This window comes from Hippocampus comes, unplaced genomic scaffold (genome assembly GCF_001891065.2).
Source record: "Hippocampus comes isolate QL1 unplaced genomic scaffold, H_comes_QL1_v1.1 scaffold259, whole genome shotgun sequence".
Taxonomy (NCBI): domain Eukaryota; kingdom Metazoa; phylum Chordata; class Actinopteri; order Syngnathiformes; family Syngnathidae; genus Hippocampus; species Hippocampus comes.
The window spans coordinates 206,792-216,335 of NW_017805147.1; the positions used below are offsets into that span (position 1 = coordinate 206,792).

A 9,544-nucleotide genomic window follows, 5' to 3' on the forward strand; every position below is an offset into this window, starting at 1 on the left:
TTTTTTATAGACCGCCGCAACTCACGAAGTTAGCGGCTGTCAAACTAAATCCTGTCGCAGATACGAGCGGCGTGCTCTACTTGAGCCAGCGTGTGCATCAGACGAGCGATATCGACAACCTTGACAGACTGTATATGACAAATTAGAAACCGATGGTTGTTCGATAATGTTTGACATTTTTGCGTATGAAATGCAGAACAAGTCGCGACTGATACCTGACGATGTGTCTTCTGTCAGTTAGTAGTTTACGAGCACCACTGACGTTTTGTTTTTGACTTGGCCAAGTAGCCAACGACTCGACGATGATGACCAACCCGTTTTTTTTTTCGTTGTTGTTGTTATTTGTTTTTTATTCCGTTCTTTTTCAACCATTTCCTGCCTCACCAGCACCCAATGGTGGACGTCAAGTGAATCGCTGCGCCGCCGCCTCCGCTTAAGCGGACTTCACGCGGGGCGTCTGCGTCGACGTGGCAGCTGTTATTCTTGAACCACCAGCGTTCGCACGATTCCACCTTGGTACCGAGGATCTGGCGGCCGTGTGAACGCCGCGCCACACATGTAAATGCCGCGCACACTTCATGGCTTGCCTCTCCCAAGGTCGGTCGAGTATGAAAGACGAGACAAAAGCTTCACAAAAGCTCCTTGTGAGGCTGCTACTGTAGATTATCGGTAATTGGTATGCAAGTCCCTCACACTTGGAATTAATGCATCGCCGCACGATTGAAAGTCAATGCAGCACACAAAGAAAGGGAGTTTCACTCCATGGAGCGTTCCATTTTTTTTTCCCTTTTCTTGGTCAGAGCCTCCGACTCGACTTTCAACCTCCTCCCACTCCGCCGCTTCCTCACCCGGCTGCGAAAAGCGAGTGGAATAGTGTGAACCCTCCGCAGCTGCAGCAACTCTAATGAGGAAAACACTCGCATCGGCCGTGTAATTGCTGTTTAGGAAGCTGGTTGGCACCGGGATTGCCGAGTCACAACTTCGCCAACTCGGCTACAAAACAGACTGTGTCACTCTGCCGGGTTGCTTTTGATTCCTCCCCCGCCCCCCCTTTTTTTTCTGTATATGGTTGTTTCGTTCCCCCCGGTGTCACTCGGGGATGCTATGCGTAACACTTTTTATCAAATGTAAGTTTGAGTAAGGCAAGCGGAAAACAAGTCTGAGGAATTAATGGAGTGGTGGGAAAAGGTGAAATACGAGGGGGGGGGTGAAAAAACAGTGAAAGGCGTTGAATGCCACGTCACGCTCAAATGTCAACTGTCAAAAACGGATGTGACTTTGTCACGTGCCAACATGTGACTATAGGTTGAATGCGTGAAAATATATCCTCCTAACGCCTCTCGTGACTGGGTGTGTTAATTTCCACGACGTGACAACTGAATGTGAGAATGCATGCAGGATGACTTTTTTTCTCATCACGGTCTTCTTGTCCTAACATACAAATGTTGCTCAGATTGTATAAGCAGAAGTTAGAAATGGAAACAAGGAGGAATTAATTTTCATGATATCCAGGAACTAAAACATATTTTTGTTTGTCTGCAAGTTTCAAGCACGCAGTTCAACGGCATTGCCGGGGGGGTCTATTTTCAGCCACCGAGGAATATGAGCTCACGAGTATTTATGGAAACAGACCTGGGTGTGTTAATTGGCAGAGGAAAAAAAAAAACAACACGCACACAAAATGCCCTTGTCCATTGTAATAACGCAACATGTCACCAAGTGGAGCAGCGAGGCCCGTTGGTGCCGCTAATGATGTTTCTTTTTTTTTCTTTCTTTCTTTTTATCGTTTCAGCAGCAACAGAGATCAATGACACGGGAGGGGAAAAAAAGTAATTTTCTTTTGCTCTCCGGTGAAAATAATACATCAGAGTAATTTCATATACTCTTCAGGCAATAAAGTGTTGGGTAGGATTATCAGAGAGAGGTAGAAGCAGAAGAAGCTTCGGAAGAGGGTCGTGTAATATGAAACAAAGGTAACCAAACAAACAAGAACCGTCGCCGCGCGTTATTAAAATTCAAGGACCAACTCTTGGGGTGAGCCGAGATGAAGGTCAAGCAATAAATAGAATTGAAAAAAGATTGTGCTTTCCCCCTAGAACCCGCCGGACTGCGGTAAGGCCAGGAAGCTGGTGTGCAACATTAATAAGGGCTGCGGCTACGGCTGCCAGCTCCATCACGTCGTCTACTGCTTCATGATCGCGTACGGCACCCAGCGGACGCTCATTCTGGAGTCCCACAACTGGCGCTACGCCCCCAGTGGCTGGGAGAGTGTCTTCCTTCCTGTCAGTAACAGTTGCACCGACCGCTCGGGCGCCACCACCGGACACTGGTCAGGTATGTCCAAACGCCTTCTCAATAGCAGACGAGAAGTCACGAGCTCATAAAATAGGTTCATATGTCACAGCTCAGATCTTAACTCATTCACTCCCAAAGACGTTTTTAAACGTCTTTTCAGACTTGGTCCAGAATTGGCTGGTACTGAATGAGTTTGTACACTTTACACACAAACACACACACACACGCACGCACACACATATCTATATACACAAATACATACACAAGTATGAGGCTTTGCAGCATAACTCAACAGTGTGTGTTCAATCTCGAACGTTCTCTTGCCAAATTGAGTGTGTACGACTTCCATTTTTTTTTTTTTTTATGCTGCTGCAGCTAAAAGCAAGCGGTGTATGAAGGTCTCTGGCTGAAAACGAACGATGCAATTCCCGTAAAAGCACTTTGGCAGCTAACGTATTAGCGGGAGGCTGCCGCTCAACGCTTCCCGTCGCCAAGTAATCCTGTGACTTGAGAGTCCACTAAAAGAGTGCACACAACTTGATGTCGTGAAGAAGGTTTGTCCGTCAACTGTGAACCAAGACTACTTCACATCAAGGACGGCGCACGGGTTATTAAGTCCGTACAAGACTGAATGGTTTTCTAGATAGAGTGGCCAAAGGTTAGAACATTGTTACATTAGAGCCTTGCCGTGTGCTTCTCCAACACTTGATGGCAAAAGAAAATGGATCAAATGTGAGCGGGATTCCCCCTTTTACCCTTTATTGCACCTGCACTCACAGCTAAGGTGCCCTTGAACATCCCCCACTACCCAGCCTCTCGACTGGAAAGTCGCCCACTCATGCCGTGGGTCGCTCATGGTGTGTGCGGAACGGTTGCATCCAATTTCCTGGAGAAACACAAACACGGCCTTGGAGAAGAAAAAAAAAAAAAGTCTCTTGCATGATAGCGCTCTCGTCAACCCTCGACAGTCTTTTAATTTCACTTTTTCGGGCGTTCCAAATGCCCGGTGCTATATCAAGATGATGTTCACTGTATCCACCGCCTAAATCCATTTTTAGAATTGACCTGAATGAGTACTAAAGTGAATGTTGTGAATCTTGTTTAAGCCTCCCTGTGGGGATCCGGAACAAAAACAGGCAGCGCTGGGTAAACTCAAGTGCAGGAGGCTGCGGTTTTTTATGGGAGGATTGACACATGCCGCTGTCTACACACAGCTTGTGTTTACCCCTCCGCTGCCCCCCCCCCAACCCCTCTCAAAAATAAACAATGGGGTTGCACAGATCAACAGAGTTGTCTGCCTTCAGGCAAAAAAAAAAAAAAAAAAAATCCCTCCTCCTTAAACGGGTTTTGATGCCTCACTGGAATTTAAAGTACCAGTGATGCCCAACAAATGAGAAACGGGCAGTTCGGGAAGAAGTGCTGCTTTTTTATTTTATTTTTTTTCAACAATTTCTGTCATTGCCACTCCATGTTCAGTCATTCGTACACTGAAATGGAATAGCGGAGACAAAAGATCAATCCGTTGATAAAATAGGTTACACGAGCGCTGCACATGCAGCAGACTCATTTATTAGTATTGAGTTCCGAATCGAAGATGATATGATTACCAGCTTGGCTCATGGTTTAAAATTTTAAAAAAAAAGTGTTTGCCTCTGCAAAACTGACAAATCCGAAGCGTTTGCAAAAGACGATAAGTGAATTGGAGGGTTTGACTATCAGGCGTCGTCTGCCTCACGCTCTCATTCGCTATCAATTTCTCTCGTTGTTCTCGCGGTCGCATCCTTTCAGCTCTTCATTTTTTTTTTTTTTTTTTTTCCTCCCAGCACCTCATTTGACTCATGCTCTCCTGAGCTCTTCCTTCTTATCTGCTGCTCTCGGGGTGCCTCGCCTCTCTTATTCCGCCGCCTTTCATGCGTCCTTTTCGACTATCTGCTCTCTCTGTCTCCGCGGCCTCCTATGGATCCATCGACGCCATCTGGCTGCCCCGAGCCGACGGCTTATTCACCGCATACATCCTGCATTCTTATGCCTTGGCTATTTTTTTTTTTTTTTTTTTTTGAAAGGAGCAGGTTGTCTGGGCCACCGCAGGGAACGAGTGACACATTGGCCTTGCTAATGTGGGCCTGTTGCTACCTGACTCGTCCCAATTGTCATGTCTGTTTCATTAACAGTAGGCAAGTGCCATCATAGCGGCGCGAGGCCGCAGAACGAGGCCCGGAGGCTTAAATATGCAAAACCTGTTGTTAATGCTCCCTTTCAAATGCGTGTCCTTATTCTCGCTGCGTCTTATACTTAGGAATGCTTTTTAACGGAGCGGTTGGGAACCGATTTATAGGGGGGGGGGGGGAGCCCGGTCGAATTTTATTCACGACCCACCTTCTCGAAATAGCTTTATATTGTTAACCCACTTCTGTTAAGAGTTTCCCTTCGGGTGCGAGGCATTTATAGGAATTGTATATGCATCTGTGACTGGGTATTTTTGTGAGGGAGAAAACATATAGCTTCGGGGGGGCCGGAATCAAAGATAGTGGAAAAAGTCATTATGGGACCTGCTTGTTTCTTCCCGCACATGGGAAAACAAAAACAAAACCTAAAAAGATTGGATTAAAGTCGAAATAACATGCCATGCGCTCGCCTGCGGGATGGCAGTGACGACGGGAAGAGTAGGTCCTTGGAAATGTGCTTGTTGTTTTCATAGGCACGCTAATTAGGATATAGAAGAGCAAAGTGTGAGTTAAAAAAAAAAAAGGGAAGTTTTCTAGTTTAGGTAGCGGTTAGCATGTTGGCCTCACAGTTCTGAGGTCTGGAGTTCGAATCTTGGCCTGACAGGCTTCATTTCGCACATTTCGTTACAAAATTGTTAAGCGCGGATCAAACAACTCATTTCTTGGATCCGACCGACTCATTAACCGAATGTGAAAAAGTTCTTGTTTTACTTGGGAATGTTTAGCCGGAGAGGGCCCAACGCGTAATTAGATGAAGACGCGGGGGGGGGGGGGGGGGGTGGTTCGCGGGATATGACTCAGTTCATTTGCAAAGTGACTGCAGGAGCATCATGTTTGTTGTTCGCTCTTCCTCTTGTCTCTTTGGATTCGGCTCCTGAAATATGTATGAAGCCTTCTAGGTGAAAGCATTTGGATCTAATTGAGCGGCTGTGGGTGGAAGATCAGTCCATTTGTGCCAGATCTCGGAGCGATCTTCAGCCCCCCTGTACGTGCGCGCCGTGCCAGCATTGTTATGTAAGCGGAGCCATCTACAGTATTGTCAAAAAAACAAATGCGTGCGTGTGCATATATATATATATATATCTCATTAAAACCAAATGTAGTTCAGATGTTCTAGTTGGCTTTCCGTGACATTTTTTGCTTTCTTGCAAAAGGCTAATTGTTTTATGCCAACGCTTACTGGTACTTGGAACCGTTCCGAATGTCCACTTTGACTTAGTTCCATCTGAAGAAAACTTGGCCCCAAATGTAAAGTGACGTCGCGGCACTGTGTCCTGCGTGTTCAGTATGTAGCCACCGTATGATTCAGCATTGTGCCACTCAAAGCGAGGCTTGCCTTTATTTCTGCCCTTGTCCTTAACGTGTTTTTATGGACCCATCATGTCCGAAGCAGAATTTACACGCACGTTGCCGTTTATTTAGGAAGTGTGCCGATGTTGTTTATAGCAGTATTAGGACCTGTCTCCGGTGCTTTGGCACCCTCAAAACTGATTATCTGCAAAGGTTGGACATATATACACACACACACACGCGCGCGCGCGTATACACACATTTTCTGAAGGTTTTAGAAAAGAAAGTCAAGGTTGTCTTCCAGGTATATCCCCGCTGGTGAAAAGAGATTATCAGGGGCTGCGTGGATGTGTGTTTGCAGCTTATCGTTATTTTCGCACGCTTTCGCGCACGCGCCCTTGCGGTCTACATTGAGTGCATATGTGCACGTACACTCCAGCGTACGCGAGTGCGCACGGTCAAACGGTCGGCCTTGGTGTGTAAGTTGAGCGTTCTGGCGATGCCGCGAGGTTTTTGCTACCCCGAGAGGTGACCTTTACAATCAGTCCGGCTCAACCCTTTGCCCGCGGCTCCTGCCAATCTCGACTCAGCCTGGAGTCGCCGATGGCCAAGTGCCAATCACCCATCCGCATCCTATCTTTTGATTCGAAGGAGCTTCCCTTTTGCCACGTAGCAAACTTGACTATATTCCGAAACTGTGAGTAGAAATGTTGACAAAGTCATTCATAAGGATTCATTCTTCACAACGCACGGTCTCTTCACAGGGGAGGCCCACGATAAGGACGTCCAGGTTGTGGAGTTGCCCATCGTGGACAGTCTTCACCCTCGCCCCCCCTACCTGCCTTTGGCCATTCCCGAGGACCTGGCGCCGCGTCTGCACCGCCTGCACGGTGACCCCTCCGTCTGGTGGGTGTCCCAGTTTGTCAAGTATCTGGTGCGGCCTCAGGCCTGGCTCGAGAAGGAGATCCAGCAGACCACTGCGAAACTGGGCTTCAAACACCCCATCATTGGGTAAGGCAAATCTTTTTTTTTTGTGCATTTCCCTGATGTCTTTACACAGTTTCTATTGGGCGCCTCCTATCAGTGTTTCAAAGCAAACAGAAGGCCTGGTAATAAGCAAATAAAGACATGGCTTGCAGCCATTTGCTGAGGTTAATATCAGGTTAATGCAATAGTTTGGAATGCACCCGAAACGGCTCTATTGTGCATTTTATTCTTTATCTTCTCCATGCTCCAGAATTAGACTTGTTTGAATGTTAGCGCAACCTGCCGCCAAAAAGACCCAAACCGACAATGAAAATTTCCCGGCATATAAAAATATTGTCTATATAGAAACCGCCACCGTGACCCGCCCTTCCATCCATTTTTGAATCCGCTTTTCCTCACAAGGGGTCACCGTGACGCACGGCCCGCTAAAAGCTAATTGAGTTACGTATACACCGTTGTCTGTTTCCTGTTAATCTCAAACAAACCACCCTCTTCTTCAATGTGCTGCTAATGAAAGATAACGCCAATATAGCCCCGACTTTTTTTTTTTTTTTTCGGTTTAGTGAACAGATACGTTCTTTCATTAAACTCTTTTAAATAACTTCAAAGTATCCTCATGACAAGTGTTTTGAGCGGGTTGTACAGCTTGGTGTTGAATATTAAAACCATTTCGAAGTCTCGCTTTTTCTCTGACGGCAGCTTTCAGTTCTCCTCTCGGGTTTTTCGTTCGTGCACTCTAGACTGGAGGCGGACTTGATGCGGCGAGTTTTGTCCATGAGTGGAGTATGTTGCGAAATGTTTATGGACATCATTCCTCGACACAGATGAAGTGTAGGTGGTGCTAACTCGTGTGGTCCCGACTGGCGGCCCCCGAAAAATGCCAACCAAAGTGTTTGCTCGAATGGCACACGACTTGGTCTGAGGCTGCCAAGTCGAACCCCGTTTTTTTTTTTTTTTTTTTTAAATATCTCCGCTAAAATGAAGCTCCTCTTGTTTGGCCCACACGGCCCAGCCCTCCCCCCCCCCCCCCCCCAAAAAGAGGAGCAAGTGTTGGTATTTCACGTACCTCCTCTGGGTGCCTTCCTGTCTAACCGGGATGAAACCTTAGAAAGAACTCGGCAACACCGAAGGGATTTAATGTCAGAGCTGACCCTGGACTGAACATAAGGAGGTGGGACCATGGCCATCTCAATTTAGACCGCTGCCACCTGGACTTGGATGTTTGGAGTTGATAAATGGACAGATGGGCGTGTTTTTTCCCCTCATTATTATTATTTTTTTTCCTTGTCGCATGGCAGCCAGGTGCCCAACTCGGGGGAACATTTGCATTTTGCCCACAAGCCCATTCTCTTCATGCTGCACTTCCTGCATCGGCTGTTATCGTAACGCGCTCACTTAGCCCAGATGGGAGATTTATCATTCGACGCCCATGCGCATGATGATGAGGGCGCAGCGGGCAGGCAGTCAGGAGAAAAGCTCCGTGTGAGGAAACTGACTTTCAGATCCTTTTGCTGAGGTGGACCGAACCTTTCACAATGTCCCGGGAGCCTCCAACATTCTCCATCTCTACTGGGAAAGCAAAAAGTTGAAAGCAAACACCCAAGACTGCGAAGCCGGTCTCCGCCTTCCCGTTCGTCGATTCCCGGCGAAGGATTCAAGTTCCTCTCTGGATGCTTTGACTGCAAGCCATCCTCACTCATTGCGTTGCCGCCTCCTGCCTCCCGCTCCGCTCATTTCGCTCCGACTCTTTGTTACGTTCCGACTGCCTCTGCCTCCTTTCATAAGCACGGCAACCGCCGTCCGTTGAAGCGCCCGCTCCCCTTTTATCTCCTCGTCCCGTTCTACTTTTGGATTCAGTTGTGATCGCGACTCGCGTTTCGTTTGTTCTCGCTGCCAAGACTCGAGTTGCCGCTCTCACCTTTCCCTCACGTTCCCCCTTGGCACCCATCTGTATTCACCAGCCTCTCACGTTCCACGCATCTCTTGTTACGCTTCTTTGTGTGTCCCCCCCGCGCCCACCCCAACTCCACGTACGCACGCTCCCTCCCAATCTGCTGAGAAAATGTTGGATGGCTTCTACTCCTCGCACCCTCACTCATCCACTCAATGAGCTAATGTGGCAGCAAAGTGCCCGGAAGCTTCTGTCAGCATTCGGGGCAGGAGCGAGAATGTGTGAGTCGGTTGTGGGCAAGTTTGTGACGTTTGGAAAAGCAGGCGAAAGTTGAGAGGGGACGGTGGTTTGCCCGATAAAATCAAACCCTTGACATTCGACCAAGCGGAGCAGAATCCATTCAATCTTCCTTTTGCCCACAGCTTTCAATTTCCGCGTCCGCTTATTGATCGCGTTCCTTATCGATTCTCATTGGGTGAGGGATCCAAAATACCACAAATGGGGTTTGTAAGCTCCCACCCCACCCCCCCCCCCCTTTTCATTTTTCTTTGGAGGAACATTACAGCCTATCTAGTCGGCGCTCATTATCTGTAATGGATCCTTGGGGGAAAAGGAAAGGAAGGTAGGCGACTTACTTCTCAAAGTATGTCAAGAGACCATTAAGCTTCATGCGTTTTTTGCATACCTTTCAAGATATCCGAGTGCCGTAGGACATTTTGCAGTGCCACTCTGAAATTGGTCCGGAGGAAATGAAGTACGCTCTCTTTTGGCTTTGGGAACCGTCTTGGCATGGAAGGTTCGGTGGCACTTCCCCCCCCACACCCCCCCCCCCCCCCCTCCTTACCCGTCACTTGCT

General features: G+C 47.8%; 1 protein-coding gene across 1 annotated transcript in view; it reads left to right on the forward strand.

Moving 5' to 3' along the window:
- The window catches only part of fut8b (fucosyltransferase 8b (alpha (1,6) fucosyltransferase)), a 38,750-nt gene that overhangs the window by 21,785 nt on the left and 7,421 nt on the right, over positions 1 to 9,544 (forward strand). Inside the window, exons 5-6 of the mRNA XM_019867940.1 lie at positions 2,097 to 2,334; positions 6,575 to 6,821. Coding sequence (XP_019723499.1) covers positions 2,097 to 2,334; positions 6,575 to 6,821 — 485 coding nt within the window. The remainder of the gene's footprint in view (positions 1 to 2,096; positions 2,335 to 6,574; positions 6,822 to 9,544) is intronic.